At 40.6% G+C, this 25,057-nt stretch overlaps 2 protein-coding genes and 1 long non-coding RNA gene across 4 annotated transcripts in view; 1 reads left to right on the forward strand and 2 right to left on the reverse strand.

Moving 5' to 3' along the window:
• LOC107313524 (transmembrane protease serine 11E-like) overlaps nucleotides 1-11,055 on the reverse strand; it is a 38,486-nt gene extending 27,431 nt beyond the window's left edge. The window contains exons 1-3 of the mRNA XM_015861846.2: nucleotides 10,269-11,055; nucleotides 3,272-3,393; nucleotides 2,437-2,555 (exon numbers count right to left, since the gene is read on the reverse strand). Coding sequence (XP_015717332.1) covers nucleotides 2,437-2,555; nucleotides 3,272-3,393; nucleotides 10,269-10,432 — 405 coding nt within the window. The 5' untranslated portion in view covers nucleotides 10,433-11,055. The remainder of the gene's footprint in view (nucleotides 1-2,436; nucleotides 2,556-3,271; nucleotides 3,394-10,268) is intronic.
• On the forward strand, nucleotides 54-7,225 carry LOC107313525. Its single transcript, XR_001555029.2, has 3 exons — nucleotides 54-280; nucleotides 675-800; nucleotides 6,974-7,225. It is a non-coding gene; the product is annotated as an uncharacterized LOC107313525 (long non-coding RNA).
• Nucleotides 11,056-18,823: 7,768 nt separating the features above from the next.
• Nucleotides 18,824-25,057, reverse strand: part of LOC107313521 (transmembrane protease serine 11E-like) — a 37,885-nt gene continuing 31,651 nt past the window's right edge. For both annotated transcript variants that reach the window (XM_032444518.1, XM_015861844.2), the window contains 4 exons: nucleotides 23,795-23,975; nucleotides 23,290-23,555; nucleotides 22,355-22,497; nucleotides 18,824-21,931 (listed from right to left, as the gene is read on the reverse strand). In XM_032444518.1, coding sequence (XP_032300409.1) covers nucleotides 21,770-21,931; nucleotides 22,355-22,497; nucleotides 23,290-23,555; nucleotides 23,795-23,975 — 752 coding nt within the window. In that variant the 3' untranslated portion in view covers nucleotides 18,824-21,769. The remainder of the gene's footprint in view (nucleotides 21,932-22,354; nucleotides 22,498-23,289; nucleotides 23,556-23,794; nucleotides 23,976-25,057) is intronic.

The following is a 25,057-nucleotide window of genomic DNA, read 5'->3' on the forward strand; positions in this document are numbered from 1 at the left end:
TCTCCCTGCACTCCCTCCCGCCTTCAATGAGATAAGAGAGTTGGGAATGTCACACAATGGGTGTTACTATTCAGCTGTGGAAATTAAAGCAAACATTAGGATGCTTTCTGCTAGTTCCAAGGAAGGCATGGGTTGACCTATCAATGCGATTAAAAGCCTTGTTCACAGAGAAACTTCAACACTCATAAGAGTTCCTTTCAGGGCTATTCAGGGAACAAAGAAGGCTTCATAAGGGAGGGATCAGAGAAGGGAACACTAGCAGGGAGTTGCACTAACTCAGGTAATTTAAATGCTTTTGATTATCAGAGATGATTCACTTCTGTTCACTCTGCACAAAGTATTGTGAAAGATGCTGCATTTATCTGCATTGACTCATTATTTCACAACATGAGCTTAAAGTATCGTTGCTACTAATGATGACTGGAAGGCTTGGGCATCTAAAACTGTGAACCTAGCTGGGGTAGGACTACAGAGGGTTTTGGTAAATCCAAACAAATCAGGAACCATGATAAAAAACTCATCTATCTACACTTCTATTAGAAAGATGGTGTGAAAACAATGATGATGAAAACATAGGTGCTCTGAGGCAGCTGTCTGCTAAGAAATCAAGAAGATATTTCTTTCTCTAGGAAGATTGCTTTGATTTTTATCACCACTTTGCTTTGCTTTGACAGAAACAGACTCATGGAGACCGTAATGCCATTGATTAGCGTGTGGAGTCACTAAAAAAAAACTAACAAACCCGACAGACAATTCTCAGTCTCATCCAGCAAAGAACACACCAACTTTGAGAGAGCAAGGTAAAATTTAAAGCATGAATTACAGTCAACTTGTAAAAAAAAAAGTCACAGGAATTAACGAAAGGCAACTGTCTGCTGCTGTATGATAGTTACAACATTGCTTATCTGGTAGAATTAATGTACTCTGAAATCATGTTTCTCACTGATCAACCAGCACTGGTATTTATCCTCGCTACTGTCAGAAGTTCCCAGTGCCCACCGAGCAGACAGAGCTTCTAAATCACTGACCTTCTTTCAAGTACCTGAATTAATAGCAACGTTCAGCAGATGTTCTGGCTGCACTGGACACTGTCAGAAAGAACTTCTTAGCTAAAATTGGCGATTCTTTCCTGAAGGAATTACATAAAAAAGGGGGGGGGGGGAGGGGAGAGGGAAAGGGTGACAATGAAGCTGAAGAAAGGGACTTCTCAGCCCCTTCCTTCCTCCTAACTCAGCAATGCACAATGCCTCCTTGCATTCCCTCTCCAAGGTCCTATCAGAAGGTTTAAAGCTTGCCATTATTAGGTAATAGCTGTCAATTGGTAGCACCTAAGTAAACGCAGCTTGTGTAAGAGTACATACAGACACACAACAGAAGCAGATCTTGTGAAATACAGTGCAGTAACTGGTAGTAAAAGGGAGCAGAAGGGAAAGAAGTACAAAAAAAGAGGATAACTTGACTAAGATCTTCAAGGCTCTCAGCAATAGAGCTGAGAAGAGATGCCAGAGAAGAATGCCAAATCCTACTTCTCCAGTACAACGTTCACAGTTTGTTGTGAACAAATGACATGTCCCTATGTTAAATGATAGTGGGGAGCAAAGCATTGACAGTCTTATTAATAGAGTATCTGCAAGGTTGCTAAACAGGGGGTAAGAGATATGTATCAGACTCTAATGAATGAAATACAAAAAGATACAAGCACAATCACATGTTTATTGCTGTAAAGAGCTAAACTCTGTAATTATCCATGGGGAAGTGTCTCAAAGAGAAAACAAGAAAGGAAATTGCAATGTATCTATTTATTTCCATAGCTACTGTATGAGCACCCTCTGTTATTTGTAGGAAGGTTTCCCAACAAAACATACCAAAGAAGCAGGAAAAGGGCTTGCGTATTGTTTTCACAACACCAGTAGCAGTCTGACAGACAGAGCTCCCCACCCCCTTTAAGGAGAGGGTGTAAAAGCATGCATCCCTTCAAGACAGTGGGGCAGCATAAAAACCAGAAAGCGGTGCCAGGTAGCTAGCTATAAGAGGAGGGAGGAGGGAAATGATTTGGTGTCTGGTGAACTCTGTCACTACTGGTTGGACTCTTGTGTGCCTGGTGCTGTTCATACATGTGTAAGGGCATACAGCAGTCAGGCTCAAGACAGGGAAAGAGAAAAATTATCATTGATGTAAAAAGATTCCGAGAATATTATCAATATATACCTCACCACTGCAGTGACAAAGAGAGGTGATGTGCTAAAACAAGTTATTTAGGGACTGCTTAGTCTGCCTAGTATGACTACAGATTTAATGCTCTGCTCATGCCTATGACCACCCAGGGTTTTAGGGCATACCAGAGACTTGTGGTCTAGGTGATGGCTGTTCACATTAAAGGCTCTTCTGTCACCAAACATTCCTCAATAAAGGAAAAGCTTGACAGTACCAACTTACCAGTCTCTCAACCCTCTCGCTCAGGTCTCTAAACCTTCCTGAGGTCTCTCTGGACAATTCGTTACTGTACTGGATGTTGGTGATTTTTATGTTGCCACTGTAATAGAAGAGCTTCTGATCTGTAGAGAGAAGAGGAACAGGCAATACTTGCAATGCACGAAGAACTGTGAACTTAGAAGGTCTGGGGGCAACTAAGTAGATGTCTGGGAGAGGATAATCCTTCACTTGTATTTAGCCCGTTCAAATAAAACCTCTAAAAGCTAGGAACCCAGGAACAAGAACTCAGTTCTGCTGGGTGATCTATGCCAAGCAGTGGCAAAAAAAAAAACCCCACACTTTCTCCAGCAGTTACTTTTGTGGCCATCGAGCAGCACACTGGGCTCAATGCACACAAGATCACAAGTAGCATCCTACTGGTCAGCTACCTTCCTTCCTGGCCAGCACATCCACACAACACTGAACACTGGGAAGCAGATGCTGGAGATCAGAGCAGGAGAATGGGGAAACACCACACATAGATTTGAGTGGTTCAGCTGTCACTTGCTTAACCAAAGGCCAGAAGGCTCATGTGTTGACCTCACCCCAGAAGCAGATCAAGAGGAAGATGTAAAAGGAGTGAAAGCAAGTGAAAGGCAACAGAAACCACAGCCCTAAGCAGCACCCTGAGTAGCAGGAAATGATCCTGAGAAGAGATCTGCAAAGATGCTAAATGAGTATGGAAACCAATCCAGAGAATCCAGTGGAATAATGAAAAACAAAATCTCAGCATTATGTGCCACAAGCACAAAGGAGATGCACTAAACTACAGAACAGTGGTAAGTTCTGTAAAACTTACCATATGCCAGAAAATAAACTAGGAGACCAATGGTGATGGCTGCTGCCAATGCTGTTCCAATAACAATTAGAGCAATTTTCCACGGCTCGAGATGTCTTATTTTGATGGCTGGTTGATGTATTCTGGGGGAAAAAGAAAAGTTAAAAAAAAAAGAAAAAGAAAAAGAAAAAACAAGAAAAAAAATAGACGATTTCTAAGAGGTATTTTTTAATTAAAAAAAAAAAAAAAAGATGAAAATGAAGATGCTAAAGTTTTTTCCCTTAACATCAGTTGATTCTTCCCAGAAATATTGAGTTTTCATCCAACATCTTTAAAAATGAAAACATGACTCAAGACTATTTTGCAGTAGATGTTGGGATTTGCCAGTCACAAAACACTGGCAATAGAGTCAGATTTTTACCTTTTTTTTCTTTTCTTTTTTCAGGACTCACTTAAATATGAGTCCCACTAAGAACTTCCTTATGTGATCTCTGACTGGAAATTCCCAAGGATAAACTATTATGCTCATTTTTCAGCTAGGTGAATGCTTGTAGAGCAATGTAAGCAGCTTTCAATAATTTAAACAAGCTGGTTATTACAGCACATTTGCTCCCAAAAGTCCTTTGTGTAACCAAGTCAGTAAAAAGCATCCCATTATTTATATAGTATGTATAGATGCATTATCCAAACTGGTCTATTTATTTATTTATTGTGAAGTAGGACTGGACAACAGTAACAATAAAAATAAGAGAGAAATCAATTTTAGAGGGACTGCTTGTCCTTCCTATTTTACTCAAGCTAAATCACAAAGCAAAGATAAACATAGTTCTAAGTACATTCACCCGAAGGGATGAAATGACAGAGAAGGGCAGAGACAGGTAAGTGGACAACGGAATGCATGTAGGAAGCCTTGCCAGGTACTTTTCTCTGCTGTGCTCTTAATTACACAGGTGTTTATCCAAATTAACAGCAAGTAAGTCAATAGTCAGTAGGTCAGTATGATATTTAGACAAACTAACTGCCCCCAAAATGTTATCAGAGCAAATTTTGCCTATGGCTATGAACCCAGAGACATCTTAAGCCATATTTTCTATGATGTTATCAGCCATTACAAAATACAGAACAGGAAGGAAGGGTTTTTGGCTAAGAGTCATTGCTACTAGAGCCAGACACCTCATGTGCTAATGTTCATACTTTCAGGTCAGAGTAGATCTGGGAAAGAAGGCTGTGGGGACACAGTCCTTCCTGAGGGTATTTCAGTAAGTTCCCACGTTCATAACCAAGTAAATACAGCTTGCCTCTGGAACATCCATGAACCTTACGTTTAAATGCACTGAAGTTGAAAATCACTGCAAGGATCCACTGCGGCTGCATCCTGACCAAGTCAGCAGGCATGTTGTGCACTGTACATCAGAAGTAGGTTCTGGTACTTCATTGTAATTTCATTTTAAAACTTTAACTATTTTAATGTTGCTTGGAAAACATCTGATTCAGACCAAATGTGATACTTGCTTAAGTGAAAATGGAAGTTCTCATTTGTCATTCATATAATTTCTGACTTTCCCTGGCTTTCCTAGTGTCCACTCCTCCTACCCTCTAGAACAGCTTATTAATTAAACTCTAATTTCACCTGGCTTTCTTTAAAGTGCATTTGTGAATATACAGCATAAAAACAAAACAAACCAAAACAAACAAACAGAAGATCAAAAGTAAACATTTCTATTACGTGTTTGGTGATGAACAGCTCCAACTTTATTTCTGAGCCTACCATAAGGAAGCTGCCTTTACACCTACTGCAGAAATGAGAAACAAGTACGTATGAATGGTCAGGACTTCAGCTCATTAATAAGAATATTTAAGAAACACTTCAATATGCTAACTTTCTTTGATAATCGTTGAGGCTTTGGCTGATCAATCTCCTTTGGCATTTTTTCCTCATGTCTCATGTTACCTTTTTTAATAAGCCACACATTTCTAGACAGATCAATGCACAAGCATTCAGACTCAGATACAGGAAATTATAGGAAACTGCCCCTAACTTCTTCATGAACTGGTTTTCCTTTCTAGCAGACAATGATCTTGGTTACTAGAAAATACATAGGAAATGGGATAATTTAAATAATTTGAAAACAGAGTTTGTAAGCACTTTGGTCAGAAAACTGATTTAAAAAAATCTAAGAGACCCATAACTTCTTATGTCTAGTACTACTATTCTTACTACCTGTGTTCATTTAAAATTTAATGCCAAAGCTACTTAACCAAGCTTCTAATGCTTGATCACAGCTATGGTGCTTGGAGTCTGATTTCCATGGGGCACATTCACTGACCAAGGCAATGTTTATGGATAGGTCTGTGACCTAATTAATTCAGTATCTAACAGGACTCAGTTTATCATCAGAAAGTCTCACTCTTCTAGTGGGCTTAGCAGTAGCTCTTAGGTTGAATCATTAAGTCAATGGTGAGTTCAATTTTCGTTTATCACACTTTATTTTTTCCCCTGTTACTTCAACAAGCAGTCAAAACTAACATTCTTTTCTGCCTTTACAACATTGTGCTTTGCAAATGTTTCTGCCATATCTGAAGTAAGACTAGGTTGAAAAAAGCCCAACAACAAACCTATCCCCAACCAAGAAAACCCCACAACTAACTTGACACAACCAACACAGATCCATCATCTTATCTTAGACAGTCTCATTTAAAAAAAGAAATTATCATCCTTAAGCTGAACAGAAGAAAAAGCACTCAGAAGGTCTTTCAGCTATAATCATCCTGGCACAACCCCAAACCAAAATGCTGGGTTTGAGAAACCCATTTAAAAGGCAGAACGTCGGCTTCAAACCGCAGATGAGTGCGAAGAAGTAACTGCCTATGGTATCAGTAAAAGAATGGTATCAGACCAGACGCAACTTGTCTAGGATGCAGTTATATAGACAATACCATGTAATGTATTACAAACTTTCAGAATTTTTTTGCAAATAGTATGATTTTTAAAACCCTTGTTCTTAATTTATTCCTTTCAAAGTTCCATTTTCCATTTAGCAAACGGAAACCCTCATCTGCAGCAGTTACACACATACGTAATCTTCCTCATCCATATGACTTCTGCTTAATTCATGAAATCTCTAAGCTAAATTTCCTCAGATAAGCAGCTGTTGGATAAATACATCTTAAGATAGCCACTTAATAGAGGCAAGGCAGTTCTGGGAGAACTTATTACCTAGGAGAGATGTTTTCTTGTGGGTTATCAAATGTCCTTAGTTTTTCATGCTATAAAAGATGACTGCTTAAGCACATCAGTTTTATCCATCGTTTTAAAATGTGCAGTATTTCATTCTTATTTAAGGTGCTATTAAAAAAAACTGATAAAAAGCATTTCATTAGCATTAGCAACAACGGTATTACATACACATAATACAACAGTGACAAGATCCTAATCTGTTTACTGGGTATACAGAATACCACAGTAGAAGAACATCATGTCCTGAAGAGTTCTGCAAGTCTGATATAACAGATCAGCTTTTCTCCTTTGTGACAGTTTGTGTGTGTGTGATAGCTTATATCCACTGAGAGTTTGGCCCAAAGCATTCAGATTTTCCTATGGTTTGCTGAATAATTTCCTGCTGAATAATGAATTTGCCCTCTTTATAGTTTATCAACAATTGATGAGCTGAGTAGATAAACAGTGAGATGCAATGATCTAGCAACATTATTTTTTTTTCACAGGACAGGTATGGACAAGTTTCTTCGTAGAACAAATGCTGCTGAAATCAGAGAAGGCTTCATAGCCAAGAGGCACAGATGAGCAAAGGGCAGTCCTCCAGCAGCAGAGGAATTCAGCAACTCCTATGTTCATTTATGTATGAAATCTTTTCCTGTTATCATTAAATCTGTCCACAGACCACATGCAGTTGTCAGACTAAGCCACCCCAAGCTTTGTGATAAGTTCTTTACTAGGAGAGTGGTGAGGTGCTGGAACAGACTGCCCAGGGACACTGAGGATGCCCCATCCCTGGAGGTGCTCAAGGCTGGGTTGGATGGGGCCCTGGGCAACCTGATCTAGTAAACATGGAAGTTTGGTGGCCCTGCCAGGCAGGGGGGTTGGAGCTTCATGATTCTTGAGGTTCCTTCCAACCCAGGTCATTCTGTGATTCTGTGATAACAAGAATTAATTCAGAACAAGGATCTCTGTAATCAGAAATACAGAAATGGACAGAGTACGTGATGGAAGTAGAATGCCTTAATTTAAAGGTTTCAGCTGACCCAAAATGCACTATCATAAACTATGAAAAGGTCTGTAGTGATGCACTTCTACAATGCTCCCTAGTAGGAACAGTAGAGACCAGAAGTGCAGGTGATATTATGCTGGAGCTTGCTCAGTTAATGAAAATGATGAAATTTTAAGACTAGGGAATAACTTTGTAATTCTGTTTTTCTATCTGAAAAGCTCAGAAAATGAGTGTGCGGCAAGGAAAAACAAACAGTAATAATTCTACTGGCATCAAATCAAGTGTGGTGCGTATCAGAATTTCACTACAGTTTTCTGGAACCAGGAACCAGATTGGGGCAGACAAATGAAAAAGTTTCTGTTTGACACCATGCAGGAACATCTGCCTCCTGCAATAATCAAGCTTAACTCCCATTAATGTCAATGCACCATGACTGTCCTTGCACCAGGGCTGGTATTCATTTCCTGCTACACCTCAGCAGTCTGTAATTTACACTTATTTTGCCCACCTACTAAATGACAAATTGGTGCAAGTGGCACTGCGTTTCCACCTACATATTCACTTTTAGACTAACAAATTCAACAGTAGCTACTGTGCACCTCATCCTGCCAGTCCACAAGATCTTCACAAGGAAGTCGAGGTAGGTCACTGCTCCTTAGACCACAGGGCACAGCACAGCAGAGGATGGACAAGATCAACAAGGCTGTCCACTCCAGCCTGTTTCCTTTGCTTTCTGAAGGATCTTACAGAGCGCACGTTTCAGCTTAGCTCAAACTGTTGTAAAAAAAGACATCCTGAAACTGGATAAAGCTAGTCTCATCTAAGAGACTAGGGTACAGTGTGATGCACTCAAAGACCAAGTTTCACAGCTGTACGCTCACATCTATATCTCTGGCCAGCAAAGATCTGGACATTTAACAGGTTACACTGGGTCTTTGATTAAGACTAGGCAGTCTCCAGCCTTTCCCAAACATGTAAATATACAGTTATCCAACACAGATTTCCCCCATATACACAAGACTTTATAATAATCTAAAGAACTATTTAAACCACTAAATCCTTTCCTTATAAGAGGCAACCAAAATTGACTTAAATCTTGTTTAACTCCCCTCTAACACACTGTTATTAAAATTATTTACACCACTGTTGATACAAAAAAAGATAATAGCAACGATTAACTATTTTCTGTCTCACTAGAAAAAGGAACAGTTTTTCATTCCTGCTAGGTAGAGGACTCTCATGTATTCCCTCTTTTTGTAACATGCACAAAAAGGTATTCACAACTGATGGGGATTCCTTTCTCACTGACTGTCAGGCATCACAGCTTTAAAGGTAGGGATGTTGAGCCAGATGCAAACTTTTTGGGTGTCTACCAGGGTTCCACTAAGGATCAGAACCAAAAGTTAAACTCAGCCTCCTCCTGGTAAAGTCAACACTATATCAACAAAAACATTGTCCTTAGGAAAAAACAAACAAACAAACACACTTAAATGGGCAGAATGAGTATCTTTTGTCAGTCCAGAAATAATGCTGTGATTTCAAGTCCAGAAATTATGTCTTGTTTTGTGTTTGTTTTTTTAATGTTGAGGTTGGAAAAATAAGGAGTATTTTGCAATTTTCCACAGCCTTCTGCTCAATGGAACGGCAGAGAGAATACTGTGGTCTTAAGCAATCAGACCCAGAAATTCAGCCATCCAGCCAAATCATGAGGGTGCTGAAAAAAAACCCACATTTTAGACTCTTTGGTATTATATTTCCGAGGCCACACTTGTAACCTTCACCAACTGCTGATGCAAAATCACAAAAATTCAAGGGAGGCTGAGCATCTCCTATTGCCATTTGAATTCAGGAGCCAGAGCATTAAGCCCAAAGAACAAATTCCAGGTGGCCTACTAAACATATGTGATTGGATGTGCACTGGGACTGAAAACAGTACTGCAGTTGACTTTTTTTTTTTTCTTTTTCTTTTTTTTTTTTTTAAGTAAGCAAAACTTTCCAGAAACATCTTTGAGTTACAATGAAACAAGTCTAAGAACTTCCAACATCTCTGTCTGCTTAAAATCTGTACAAATACAAAACACCTGGTCACTAGACCCAGAAATCATGTCTTCTTCCTTAAAAACTCTGACAACAACCTGGAACAATGAACACCTACAAGGTATCCTCTCCTCATGTAGCTATGCTGCCTTTCCTGATTTAACATGATCCCTTTGTACAGTCGGGAAAATAATACTGCAACTAGACCTGACCAAAAGGCACGTTTATTCCAAATCATATTATTTAAATTTGATTTTGACACAAAAGAGCTTACTGAATTCTTCATCAGTTCAATAAAATCCTGCTGGGGGCAGGAAAAGACAATTACAGGGAGGGAAAGGTAAGTGTCAACCTAAGCTGTCATATCACCCTTCTAAACAGAAAGCAAACCTTTGTGCTCCTGGCCATGCTAAGAAAGGATTTCCCTCTCCATTTCTCATCCCAACCATACGTTATTCTTTTCACGCAAAAGAAGTCTCCAAACTCTTCCCTTCAGCCCACAATTTACTGCTTAGCCTCCCCCTGTCACACCCTTTCAGGCTGCACATTTTGGACAGATCGACAATGTAATGTGCTCTACTTCTAAAAGGATGAAGGTGGGCAGAGATACAAGGAGGTTTAAAAGCAGACAAGAGAGCAAACAACGTCTTTTTTAGATCTGTTTACATCCTTCACTTCCTTAGCTCCCCCATAAGCAACATTCCTCTACTACCATTGCACCTCTAAATTAAACTGAGTTAAAACACACCACCTACTTTTGAAGATCCCATGGTAGATCCCGGTAGGTCTGGTAGCCTTTCTGTCCTCCGACCAGGGCTTGACTAAAGTCTGGACTGCGTAGTGAATGCTGCTGGAAAACGCAGGAGTCGCATTGACTGGTGTGACGAGAAGGGAAAGGTGTTGAATGAAGATCCTTCATTGAGGCACGGCTGGCGCAACACCCAGCACCCTGTGGGTTATTGCAAAATAAGAGAGCAAACTTCGGAATAAAAACAAACAGAGGTAAGCATGGAGTCGATAAGGAGACTCTAACCTTCTGATCAGCTCAGCATCAAAGAATTCCCCAGGCAGAGATGGACAGAGCAGATAAACCGGCCCAGGCAAGAAGACTTGTTCTTCACCACAGCAGAACAGGAAGTGTGTTAAATTTCCCTTTCCTAGCACTCCCTTTCTGTCCAACTTGTGTCCTTACAGCAGGCCTTCTGGCTGGCAGCACCTTCTACCATAAACTCACTGTAAAAGCCATAAGGGAGAGCCACCACACCGTCTGCACTGCTAAGTCACTTGTCTGCTGAGATTGCCAACACAAAAGCTGAACACAAAAACAAATACAGACATAAATGGCTTGGTCAACCAAGCCTAACCTCCCTCGATGCTCACTCCTTCACAGTCGTCCTGGACTCCCCTGGCACCAGGGACATGACAACTATAAGTATCCAGCCGCCTAATTATACATTAGTCATTTAATGGTTGGCATAACCCCGCCTGTGGAAAATGCTTACTCTGTGAAAAGGGCCACCAATCTCCTTGGAATTCCCTTCTTCCAGCACAAACATGGCTCTTCAGAGCCAGCTGGAAGGGAAAAAAGTAGATGTTCCCTGGTGAGGGATTCTGTCCTTACATCTAAACACACAGAATAAAGAGGAAAATGATCACAGTCCAAACTCCTTGTTCCCAGCCTCTGATGCACTTGGATTTTTGCTATGAAGTTTGAAGTTTCGGCTTTCCAATGACGTATCAAGAATTCAGTCATTTTGGTGGGAATGCTTATTAAAACTTACAAAAAACTAAGTAACAGTAGGAGTGAATTTCCACCTACCTCTATCTAGTGCCCCCTTTCCCCCAAACTGTCCACTCACAGGAACTTCAACACAATTTGAGGAACAAGTGTCAAGACAGTGTACTTCTAGGATAATGGTAAAAGCTGTACACCACTGCACAGTACCTCCTGTTTCTCTGATCTCTTCCATTACTTGGATAAAATTTACTTTTGATTTTTTATTTCTTGGCTCCCTGTAGAAAAAACACTGCTGCAGTTACTACCTTACCTTTAGTGACTAAATACACAGCTAGCTGTCTCCAGTGCTAATAGTCTCCTCTTGACCTTCCCTTCTACTTCCCACCCAGTATCATAAGTTTCTTCTTCAAGAGCAATAAAACCCAAAGAAAGTTTATGAAGAAATGACCATGGTTAAAGAAACTTCTTGCTCCACCCAGAACACACATGCACATCCACAGGAACTCCAGCATTCCATCCTTACCAACCAATTGAATCCAGAGGTTATTCAAAATATGTTCAAATCCTTTTGCTTATTTTTTTTTTTTTAACCTTATGATCACAGATTATTTCATTCTTACAAAACACATCCTTGTAGAATATAAAAGACTTAATTAAGCTTGGGATATAAACCAAAGAAGCATGTAGCAATTCCTTCCCAGAATGGTCAAGCGGAGGTTGTACACAATGGTCTGTGCACAGAGATAAAAGTAAGAAGCACTGTTAGTGGGTTAGTAACATTAACAGCTTCATTAATGTTGTGGTTTAACCTCACAGGCAGCTGAACATCACACAGCCTTTTGCTTACTCCCCCCTTAACCACTGGGATTGGGAGCAGAACCAGAAAAAAAGCAGAACTCATGGTTTGAGATAAAAACTATTTACTAAAATGGAAAAAGGAAGAGAGAAATAGTAGTAATTATAATTTTATGTGTTTGTATATATACATTTATTTACAAAACAATTGATGCACAATGCATTTGCATACCACCCACCAGCTGGTGCCCAGACAGTTCCCAAGCAGTGGCTGCTCCAATGCTATGCTAGCCAACTCCTCACCATATTGTAGTTTTTACACACGATGTCATACAGTGTGGCACATACCTTTGGCCAGTCTGGGTCAGTTCTCCTAGTTCTGTTCCCTACCAGCAATTTGTGCAACCCCCCTCCCACCCCCCAAGATCCCCTGCTGGCAGGGAAGGACAAGAAGCTAAAACATCTTTGGCTCTGTGCAGCACTGCTCAACAAGAACTGAAATATCAGCGTGTTATCAACACTGTTTTTCTCCTAAATCAAAACCAAAGCATCATACCAGATGCTATGAAGAAAACTGCCTCTGTTTTAGCTGAAACCAGAACAATTAGTATTTCAAGCCCACTAATAATGGGCCCTGCACACCTTAGGCCAAGCACGGCCCTGAAGCATTGACAGCGTATGATGCACAGAATTTCCCTGATGTTCCCAGAAGAGCAAAGGCCAACTCTACCCATATGGGTCAGGTAAAAAACAAATCCCAGCAGAGAGTTTTATTTTAGCAAACAGCTGGAGCTGAAGGCAAAAGTTACTCAAGGTTTTGGGTTTTGCAGTGAGATTTCTTGGAGAAGGAGAGTATTCACTAGAAGAACGCCAAGTTGACAAGGGTTTCAGGAGGTAGTACTACAGAAAAGGACTTGGACAACAAATACATGTATTTTTGTTAATTTCTGGAGTTCATCTCAAAAGGACAGACTTTCCTGTTTTCACTTCAGAGCATGGACAGAGATATTCCAGAAATGTGATTTGGTTTCCTTAGGATCAACGAATATTTTTGTGACCTGACTAATAATTAAAATAGATGGCTTTTTTTTTTTTTTTCTTTTAAATACAGTGGAAAATAAAGAAGTACACTTGCCTATGTCAGAAGATACAGAAGCTGTTTACACATACTTGTCCCAAGAGAATAACATTACACAGGCCAAGAAAATACAATCATTAAGGAATAAATTTCTTCATAATAAATTAGCAAATTACAAAGTGCTTGGTATTAGGGAGTTATTCAGCAAACACAAGCAGTAGTTTTTTGGTTGATATTAGGGAAGTAGTAGAGAAACTAGCTATCAAAGTATAGGGTGGGAATGAGACAACGTGGGCGCACAGGATTTGGTGAATGAAAGTGCAAAAAGATGTAATAACAATACCTTCCATTTAACCCTGCAAAGTCAGCCCAGCCAGTCAGACAGTCTGCTTGCCTAAGAATGCTAATAATAAGCTGCCTTGGTTTATGTTTGCATACTCACATAGGCTGCATGACTGTTGAGATGGAAAACGCCTTGAGAGAAGGCCATTGGCCAGTCCCAAAGCAATAACATCTTTGGAATTCATAAGCAAAGATATTTTACATAATTGTCTACCAGTTATTCAGCCCGGGCCATGAATTTTACATCACAGACTGTGTCAGGCATTATTTTCAAAGTGAGAAGTGAATATTCCTGCCAGCAATATTTAACAGAACTACAGAAACACTGTTAAAGCACACGGTACTGATCAACGTGAACTTATTAGATCTGCTTTGAGCAGAGGGTTGGACGATTACCTTTGAATGTCTCTTCCAACCTAAATTACTACATTATTTTGTAAGTACCTGGTAAGAACAAATAGACCTGCTCCACTAAAATTCTTCCCTAGGAGATGTTGACTCATCTTCCATCAGCTCACCTTAACAGCTCAGGTGTAGCTTCAGGTCCCTCTCCTCCTGAATATATAAAGGCATCTTGCATTTGGCTTTCAAAATTTCTTCTTACTTCTTAACTTATGTCTTAACTTGATGTCTTAACTAGCTAGAGACATGCTGTATTCCTCTCCTGTTTTGACAAATAAAAACAACTTACTGTCCCATCCTTTTGTTGGCATCTGAAATTCCCAGCTATGGCTTTTAATAACTGATAAGTAGAAAAACAAACATGTAATTTCCATTAGAGGGATGAAATGATTCTCTAGAGCAAATGTCAGGGCTGGGAGATAAGCCAGGTGCTTTATCTTGAGCCATGAAAAGTCACTTGAGGCCAAATTTTATTACGTGCCCATACAGCTTTGAGATACTAAGTGTGCAGAAGCTCTAAGATGTTATAGCAATGGCCTCAAGCTCTCAGGTATGCTAGATCCTGCCCTGGTTGGTTTCCAAACAGTCCCTCTTTCCATGCCCTTATAACAGAAACTGCTACACCCGTCTACGTTGCAGCCAGAAAGGCCAGCCCAGAATACCGGCAACGCCCTTAGACAACAGAAGTCCCCCACTTCCAGTATCATTAAGAAAGAATTCATAGCCTGTCACCCCATTCAGGACAAAATGGTAACACATACGTACCTGTCTTCTGCAGCTGCTCAGCCAGAGCTGCTACTTGGTACAGCGAAACAGGCCAGCCCACATTTTGTTCCCAGGGTTACCTAGCAATCGGGCTAATGTCTAGTCACTGCACAAATCCTCTGCTCATAGTTGAGATGCAGAGCATCTCCAAAGAAATATGAGGCCTTTATATGGTTGGATAGGGCCTAAAAAGAAATGAAGTACATTAAGATGAAAATAAATTCACTATTACCTTACAGGTACTGCACAAATTAAATGAACAGTATCATTTCACACAGCAGAAAGACTTACTGGGACCACTGACACAGCCTGATAACCCAAGCCTGTCAGTACTGAACAGGCATTTGGATGATGCCCTCAGTAACATTCTTTAACTTTTGGTTAGCCCTGAAGTGATCAGGCAGTTGGACTAGATGATCTTTGAAGGTCCCTTCCAGCTGAATCATTCTACTTTATGTCTTCTCTGCAGGGGACAAAATGCCCCAAGCAAGACTTCCTTATGGCTCTATGTTTCTAGAAAATGGTTAGCTTGGATTTGAAGGCCAGGTCTGGGGAGACTTCATCGTGGCCTTCTAGTACTTAAAGGAAGTGTATAAACCAGGAGGGGGAATTGGCTGTTTACGTAGGCTGATACTGATAGGACAAGGGGAAATGGGTTTAAACTAAGACAGGGGAGATTTAGGTTAGATATTAGGAGGAAATTTTTTGCACAGAGAGTGGTAATGTACTGGAACAGGTTGCCCAAGGAGGTTGTGGATGCCCCATCCCTGGAGGCATTCAAGGCCAGGCTGGATGTGGCTCTGGGCAGCCTGGTCTGTTGGTTGGTGACCCTGCCAGAGGCAGGGGAGTTGAAACTAGATGATCATTGTGGTCCTATTCAACCCAGGCCATTCTGTGATGTGATATGATGATTTGATTTCATATTAGTTCTTAGCAGTTAACTTGCCTCCTGAAAGCCAAGCTGCAATTTGCCTTTTTGAAACTTCTGTCACAGTTATTTTCTGTCCCAATTTACTTTGCCTCTGCATGCAAGAATTGAAGTATGGTTCTTGTGAACAGCCACTCGATGTATCATATGTTATAATGGTCTTTGAGGCTTCTTGTACTATGCCAGACATAATGAGCATCAAGCCCAACACCTCTATCTTATGCCTTTTTCAACTATGGCTGTCTTTCCAGTCAGACTTCAAAGGCTGAACTATGAAGAAAAGCTCAGCATGCTTTCAAGCAGGACTGCTTAGTAGCAAAATTAGGATCCCAGTTCTGAGTACTGTAGGTTTGGTGCCTTTAAGTGAGAGCTCACACCTGAGTAACCCTCTCTCTACCTACTTGGTACAGGATAGCTTGTTTTCCTCTCCATGCTCTACTACTTTCATTGGTTACTGTATTAGTGGTGATAGCACCAGATAAGCTGCAGACAACAGCACTGGGTACTGCATCCAAGGAAAGTACCGGTCATCAGTGTGAAGGTGGCCAGGTGTCAGTTGTCCACAGGTTGTTTGCTAGAGCACTTACCTGTCACTGAAACCATCAGGTGCAGTCAGCTTGTCTGAGACAGTACTATAGACGGGCTAGCCCAAGCCCCCTCATATCAAGCCAGATCCTGTTGCTCAGGATTATGTCCAACTGGGTTATCAATATCTTCAAAGATGGAGCGTCTATAACGTCTCCTGTTACAGTGGTGAAAAAAAATATTTCATATGCTCTATCATCCATCTAGTGCAGGACGGATGGTTTCCTAGTACCAGTCATATGGGCGATGGTCTGTCCACTGGGCAAGGATGATCTCAGTACCAGGTACCTTTGGTATGCAGGTCATCTGGCATGGACTGCCAGACTGTCTGGGTCACACAAAGGTTGCAGACTTCCCTAAGAGTCTAGGGAAGGTCAGAGATGTGTGACAATCGCAGACAGCTGATTGCTTTTGTCTTACAAAGAACCATTAGTGATTAAAAGAGCTCTGGATACGCCAAGCTGATGGCACGTCCTTCCTCAAGGACTCAACGGCCCAGAACCAGAAGGTTAAAATCACAAGAGCTGAGAGAATAACCTTGAAGTAGCATAGCACAATCTTTCAGATACACCTATTAAATTCCTTCCCTTTTCCAGTAATCAAGTAAATCAGAGAATCCATGTATTTCTTGACCTGTCCAACCTTACAGAAAATAAACTCATCACTTTTATTTAAAAGTTTCACAAAAGTCTCTTCTCTGTCTTTAGGGAAACTGCTAATTTGCATCTGAGTAAAAACCACTAGCAACAAACAGGCTTGCAAACAGCATTCTTCTAAGAAGCGTCATTTAAGAATGCATTCAATTAAAAAGCAAATTTTAAAGTAAAGCAGATTAGCAGCCATTTGCAATATTTGCCTAACTTTTCTAACCAGATGAGTTCTGAGAGGTTTTCTTTACAGCAGTAACATATTGAAGAGACCAAGAAAACTGATACTGACAGATACGTTTTCCACCACACATACAAAACAGCAGGAGTTGCTCCTCTATTCAGTTCTTCATTTCTGTTCCTTCAGCAGAAACTCCACACACATGGCTTCCTCCGCCAGATAGGGTGACATCAGCTGAACACATCTTTGGATCATGGTACTCTTGCTATATGAGACTGTTCAGCCTGGAGATGGCCAAGAGGGGATCTCATAACTGTTTATCTAAAGCACAGGAGTCAAGTCAATGGAGACACTCTTTTCAGTGACAAGAAGCAATAAAACAAGGGACAATGGGCAGAAAATGGAACATAGGAAGTTTCACACTAACACAAGGAAGAACTCTGTTACTCTGAGAGTATGGGAGAGAATGGGCTGCCCAGAGAGGTTGTGGAGTATCCTTCTCTGTTGGATATTCAAGACCCATCTGAACATCCCCCTCTGCATTGACTGTAGGGTGAAGGTCCACTTAGGAGGAAGGTTGGGCTCTATGATATCTAGACTTCACTTCCAATATCTACAATTATGTGATTCAGCCATCAGAGAAAATCAAAAACAAATAAAACCAACCAAACACCACCAAAAACAGCTTAGTTACAAAATGTCCTTTAAGAAGCTCATCTATTGATTTAAGACTCCCTTTACTGTGTCAGAGAAATGTGATAGAAGGCTAATGTTCTTCAAAATGAACAGCCATCCTTACATCCCTATCAGCCTTGTGTATCATGAAGTACTGCACTAACGGTACTGTACTCTTTTCACCCTTTTGATCTTGATATCCAAGACCTTCCCTTTTAGGTATTAAATACCAGGATGAATGAACTCCAGCATGTTTGTTCATCAAGAGCTTGCTTTTCTAGCTGAGAATGTACCAAGGAATCTTTAAAGGAATCCATATCCTTAAAGGAAAAGGACAAGACTTAAGCTGACAACTTTGACCCACAAGAATCATCAGTTTTCAAAAAGAGGAAGTCAAAGCAATCAGCTGCTTTATGCCACTGTTGACATTCCATCCTACCAGGCTCAAAATTGCTGCTGCTTTTCATTATCCTCTTTGCAGGAAAGCTGACAAACTGAGAAAACAGGCCCAAGATGCCAATACTACCTGATATTGTGCATTTCCAGTTGATTTTTCCACAACACTGTGATTTGGTTCTACTGCGGCAAAGAAGCTGGAGAAATCTACTTGGCCCTCTGCTCGTATCCATAGTATGCTGTATGTATATATGTAAAGGGGAACACTTGATGCCATCTTCCTCATGCTGGAGGGAGGGGAAAGGAAGAGATCGAAACTCACCCAGTGCTGCAGATGCCTACTCTAAAAGCTGAACATCTGTAGTCTTCTCAAACTCTGCAAGAGCAATCATGGAGCATCTCTGCATCACCAAGGCAACACTGACATGGTACCCTGCACTCCCAATTCCTTCCGCTGAGCTGAAACAGAGCAACACGAGTAGCTAAGAGATTAAGGCTCTTAGACAACACGATTCACCCTCTAGTGGCTGACACAAGACCTTGTTTTTGCCTGAATGCATGCAAAACTGGGTAACCTTAGGGCAGGTGAATTAAGCCCTGTACAGATAAACACATTGACACTCCTCAAACACATCAATGAAGACAGATGGTCAAGGACCACATAGAACCCAGTACATAAGTACATGGTTCAGAATCACTGCAGTGCTGTAAAACAGATCAGTCCCTGGCTCGCAGTTGTTTGCCATGACACAGGAAATTAACAAATACATGGAAGACATTATTTTTAAACTGTTTTTATTAAATTAATGCATAAATTACATTCCTATGTGCCATGTTTGATTGTATAATTGGATGCATGTCATTCTACCTTGATGATAATTTCAAACAAAAACATGGTGGAAAACAGATAAATCTTGTGATTTCATAAAAATCTAAGACTTCAGCTTAGAAAAAATATGTATTTGCTAGGCCAACTAAAGCAAACAAATTTTTTGCTGCCTACATTATTTCAGGTTTCCACAATTTCTCTCAGGAAAAGCTAGACAATTCTGACATCATTGTGGTTTTGCCATAAGAAAGGGATTTAGATCCATCTGGTCCACGTGCACTGGCATTCCTGTGGATGAGGAGCATTCTTTGTAGTGATCTTATTGCATTCTCATTTATACTGCTTTGCATATTCAAGAGGCTTCAGAGCATACAAACCACATTGCTTCCAGGAGAAATCAGACAAGAAAGCTTGTTCCAGGTGCTATTGTGAAAACTGGAATACAAAAAAAAGGCTACCAAAACACACACTATGTAGGTATCTGTTCCTCTGCAGCCCCTCTCCTGGCTACCCTGTACTGGCTCTTAGGACTAAGGTGAATCATGTACTAGATCTCTCCAGAAAAATCAAAGCAAACACTAAGTTCACTTTTTCAGCTTTGTGTGCATTACTTGGGAAAATTACATTCATAGAAGCCCTCTGCACAGAGAAAAACGCTTAACTCTTTCTCATTTTGTTCAAGTGCAACCAGAAAGTTGAGAAATTCAAAAGACATCCTTTGGACATCTACTTACCTATTTTTTGGAAAACAGTGAAATAACTGATATTTTCAGACCTAAAAATATTGTGTTTCTGATGACATTTGTCCTTTGAAAACCCAAGTCTGAAGTTCTTTAGGAACTGAAAAGTCCTAGAGTCTTGTAATAATGTTTTTCTTCAAGGTGATTCACTGCCTGGGTATAGTTACCAACCAATAAATAAATAGATAAATATTACATTTGTCATGCATAATATACAGACAACATAATTCAAATCCAAGTTCTGCTTAAAGGACTAAAATGAGATTTCTCTGCCTCAAGCCTATGAAACCACTTTGCTACTTCTTATTCCTTACCTAAAACTTAGGTCACCTAAGTTTTATTTTTGGATCAAAAAGCATTCCATACAAAAAGCTCTCTAAGTGGGCATTTTAAATGCTGGGTCTTCACAATATACACAGAAAAACAGTTTCAGACCCTTCTCCTTCAGACAAATCTTTTCCGAGAGTCCAAACACCCCACACCTCCAGTAAAGACAAAGCATGGTTCACTGTACTTGCAGGCACCTAAATCACAGGATGTGTAATAAAGGAATTTCATAAACTTGATGGTTTACTGCTCTGTTGGGCAGGGCTTCAAGCAACCTACAAAGATCCCTAGGGTTAACACTGATGATGTTAACTGACCTGTACTGAATTTGGACAGTGCTTTAATCCTACGAGTATAATTAGTGAGGGCCCCCTGTCCCCAGATCTCCTAACTTTGAAGATGCCAAAAATCCTGCTCCTTTGCTTGTCTTTTCTGGCCTGGCTTGTCTGCCACACTGGATCAGCTCTGGGTCTTGGTAGTGTGGCTAGTAATTCCTTTGCTGAGTTCTTCCTCTTCTGACCAACAAAAGCAGATGAGCAACTTCTGTATCTAGCAATTAAAATCACTCACTGTTGTCAGTATTAGCAACCAGAATAAAACACTGGAAACATTCTGCAGATGCATTAAGGAAGGCATCTCATCAAGAACAGGCAAGTTCCACTTGTAGGGTATAGAAAGTTTGAGAAACATCAGGATCCTGAAAATGAAGGCAGAGAGACTATGAAGTTTGTGAGATCAGATGGTTTATATATAGTCTAGCAATAAGACACAGTCATTAATTCCTGACAGGAAAAAGATCTTTACTTTGACTTATGGGTCATTTCTTTTTTTTTCTTTTTTTTTCTTTTTTTTTTTTTTTTAATGCAACTGAAGAGATACACGTGAACTTTTCTATATTAATAGGACTTGAGAATGCCATTTGTGAGAATAAGCAGGTTTTGGAGACGGTTTTTGGCAGTGTTCATACTAAGACTGTTACGAACCTGCACAAAAAGCTTAGGACATTTATTAAAAACAATACAATCTGGAAAGTTTTAAAATGGAATTTCATTCCGTCAGATATTTAAGTACAACAATAGACTAGTGTGAACATAAAGTACTATTCAGTCTGAAGTCCAGAATTCAATTTCGTGGCAAATGCTGTGATAGGGGCTGTTCATACGAAGCAGGAAGTGGACACATTCAAAGGCGGTGGACAGAAGCTGGCTTTTCTCAGCAATCGCTTGTTCAGGACAACACAGCAAAAAATACTTCTTAGTTCACTTAGGTAGCTGTATGGCATGATACTAGGAAATGGAATTTCCCTAAGCCATCTTCTGTTTGTTATTAGCATATTGTTCCATGGAACAATGCAGGAAAAAAGCTTGAGGACAATTCAGAAGTGCAGCAGTCTTAGAGTCAGGGGCTCGATGGTAGCTGGTCTGCAGACAGGCAGGGCCTTCAAAGCACACAGCAAATGCATGGGTCACATTTTAGTTGCATCTGTTTTTAGATCCTGGTAAACAGATTTGTGGGCTCATTCTTGTCCCACAGAGTAGCAGCCAGAAGATTCGGACACAGAGAAGAGGGTCTGTATGCTGCGGAGAAACCAGTCTTTGTCCATTTGACTGATTACTTCCTGAACAAGCTGCTGTGTCACATGATTGAGTCCATTCCTTTCTGGTTGTCGGCCAAACCAATTTCAAGTCCTAGACTACTCCAAGCTTGCCAGCACTTGATACATCAACACGTGCCAAGGTATCAGCTGTTTAGAGGGTAACCACAGAGCAGAATGTGTCAGAGGAATAGCCTTTCACGCAGCCCACAAAACTTAAAACCACCACAGGTTTCAGATGCCTGTTTTGGAAGCAATCCAGTCTCGATAAGCAGTCACTCGCATGTACACTCCTGGTTTATCTGCCTTGCCACATTCATCACCCCAGCTCACTATTCCCACGAGATACCAGATTCCTCTGGAGTTTGCGTGCACCAGTGGCCCACCAGAGTCACCCTAAGGAGAAAAGCATCAGCAGACAGGAACAAAAAGCAAACAATATTCACTTCACTAATGCAGGGAGCATCATATTGTTATGCTACAATGGACAGAGTCTTTTCTCTAGATCACAGCTATGAGTTTACCTCTGCACCATTCATGGAGAGGATAGAGGCTGACAGCCTGTATGTAATACAGTCTCTCCTATTCTAGAACATTACATCTGCATTCTCTCAAAAGTATGCTATAAAAAAAAAACGAACAATAAGCACGTAAGTACAGATCACAACCTAGAAGCAATGAAGCTCTCAATTTACATCTCTTATGATGTTGAACCCCATAAACAAAAGTTATACCATGGGAAAATATTAATTATTTCTTATTTCTAGGAAAAGTCACTTACTATCTCACCTATTTCTTCTTACTTAAGATGAGACTTACCTGGCAAGCATCCACCCGTCCCTCTAAGTATCCAGCACACAACATCCCTGGTGTTATTGCTCCAGCATACACTTGTGGTCTATTACAAACAGCGGTGCTAATAATTTTTACTTCTGCTTGTCGAAGCTGATTAACACCAGGGCCTAGAAGGAAAAGTAGTATTCAGCTTTGTAGAGTACACAATCTAAGATACGCAAGGATTAGGAGTAGCCAGGCCTTCCTACAGCATTCCTGCCATTGCCTGAAAAATGTCTAAAGAAACTTATTTTCACCTGCTATCCCAAACACAACTGCTCCCCTCTTTCACACCCAATAGATGCTCTTTAATGTAATAGGCAAAAGGATTTTTGTACATTTCAATGTTCAATTCAACCATTGGCTACACTGTGTATCTTTGATGCCACTGGAAAGATCCATTTGATTAAATGCGAAGCGACTTCAGACCACTACTGTACATCTCAAGAGTCTATCATGAAATATAGCTTATAGCTCAAATTGCTCTCCTACTAATAGAATTAGTGTCATCATCTCTAATCTCAGTGACACTGGCCAACTTGCATGAAGCTCATTTGAGCCATTTGATGAACTGAAGCCTGAATTAGGATAAAAGAGAGATTAACTGATGAAAATTTATGATAGATCTGTGACAGACATAACAGAAAGGTTTGTCTTAGATCAGGTCAGATAACTTGGCCAGTGAAAATGGACAACAGAATACATTTGACCACTTCAATGCATGCAGCAACAAAAAAGCTGTTCTTAATTCTATAGTCATCCTGCAAGAGTTTTTCCCACATTCCAAGCTACTGATCAAAACAACTCCAACCAACTAAGTCCACCAGTGCAAAATAAATAAAAATCATAAAATCAAACAGCAGTCTTCTTAGGCGTGTGAGGGGCAAGGAAGGCTCCACAAGGAATAAGGAGACACTCACCATCATTCCTCAAAGCTCCCCAACCTGTGACAAAACAGGAAGTATTATCCCTTAATATGTAAGATGCTTCAGGAAGACAGATACTGTGCACATCACTTGTGAACTCAATAGGGGAGGCAAGTTCCACAAGAGCTATATCATACTCATGATCAGGGATGAGGGCATTGTATTTTTCGTGAATGATAATTCTTCGGACATATCTTCTCTGTTTTGGAGGTCTCAACAGAATTCCAAAGCTGGCAGTCCATCTCCGAGGATCTCTTCCTCTGAAAAACATTGGCAAATATGTCATAAGCACACAAAAAAGATTTCCACAGAAACACAGCTTTCTGTTTAAGAAAAATGCCACATGGTCAGGTTTGTCTACAGAACAGACAAGAGCCAAACTTCATTGTCTTCCAGCAGATAAAGACATCAGTGGTTCATGAAAAATCAGAATAGATTTATCTGAGCACCACCCTTAAGTTGTAGGGCCTACAGGATTGGAAAGGTACTGATAACTTACGCTTTAAAGCAATGGGCTGCAGTCACTAGCCATGTGTTACTGATCACTGATGCACCACAGTAATGTGTCCCATCAAGCTGAATACTAGCCTGCCATGGCCATTCTCCATCCCGTGCACGCTGTCCATCGGTTATTCTTTCCACTCCTGAGAAGGAGAATGCCTCCTTCCGTATCCCACAGACTGTCAAAAAACAAACAAATAAATAAAACAAAACAAAACAACAAAAGGCAGCTCTGTTAGCTGATTGAAGAAACCCAGGGTCTGCCTGTTGGGAGGCCCATATGGCTGCTGGCACAGGCACAAAAGGGCAAAGCTGCCAAGACACAGCCTGCACATAAAGCAGAGCAAAGAAATCAGGTGCTGTGCTCACAAGGGTCTCAGGATAGATATGATGTAAATGAAGATTGGTAGAAACATTACTAGTTGTCAGACACACAAAGCAGCGTGAACTTCCACAACAATAGAAGGCTATATACCAGACTATTTATTTTCTCCAGTAAGTTTTTTCTGCTCCTTGAGAAAAGTCAGATCTAAACAAGAAACCACTTAAAATGAAAAGCTTGTGTGAAACATGCTGCATTCCCAAGACAGTGCTAGGCAGAAGTGCCACAGGTCTCTAGTTCTCAGAGACCCTTTGTAACTGGTACAGCTGGGAAGGTACTGATTCTGTTTCCATATTTACAGAGGAACTATAAGACCTCACTGGAGAGCATCAAATGGTAGAAAGACTTAGAACCTGACCCTCTCCAGAGCTACTCCACTGCCTTGCTCTCACAGTGGACAGCTTTCCTCTCTCCCATTCTCTGGTCTTTCCTTGAAGACTGCAAGCTTTAAGCTCNAGACATCTATTGACAAAATTTTGCAGGTGAGAGAGGGCAGAATGGAAGATATTTTGGAAGGAATAACACAGCTGTTAAACATGGTGCCAGGTCACCAGATAGCTCACTTCCACTTTTGTGTTTGGCACAGCTGTGCAGTACCTCTCACCCTCCTGCAAGGCCCAAACACAAGTAATCAGCAAGAAGACAAACTTTGTGCAGTGTACAACACAACAACCCTTCTCTTGCAAACAATTACTGTTAGCAGCAAGAGAAGAAAGGAATGATGAATTAATTCATGACCAGTCTAAGAGCTATTTTACCAGCAAAATACTCTGGAGTGTCGTTAGCTGCTATACCTGTAGACACAATGGCTTACCAGTTAGGGCAGAGGCAGGAATGAATGCATATGCAATGAAACAAAGTTCTAAACAAGGGCTTTGC

Source organism: Coturnix japonica, chromosome 4, assembly GCF_001577835.2.
Source record: "Coturnix japonica isolate 7356 chromosome 4, Coturnix japonica 2.1, whole genome shotgun sequence".
NCBI classification, from domain to species: Eukaryota; Metazoa; Chordata; class Aves; order Galliformes; family Phasianidae; genus Coturnix; species Coturnix japonica.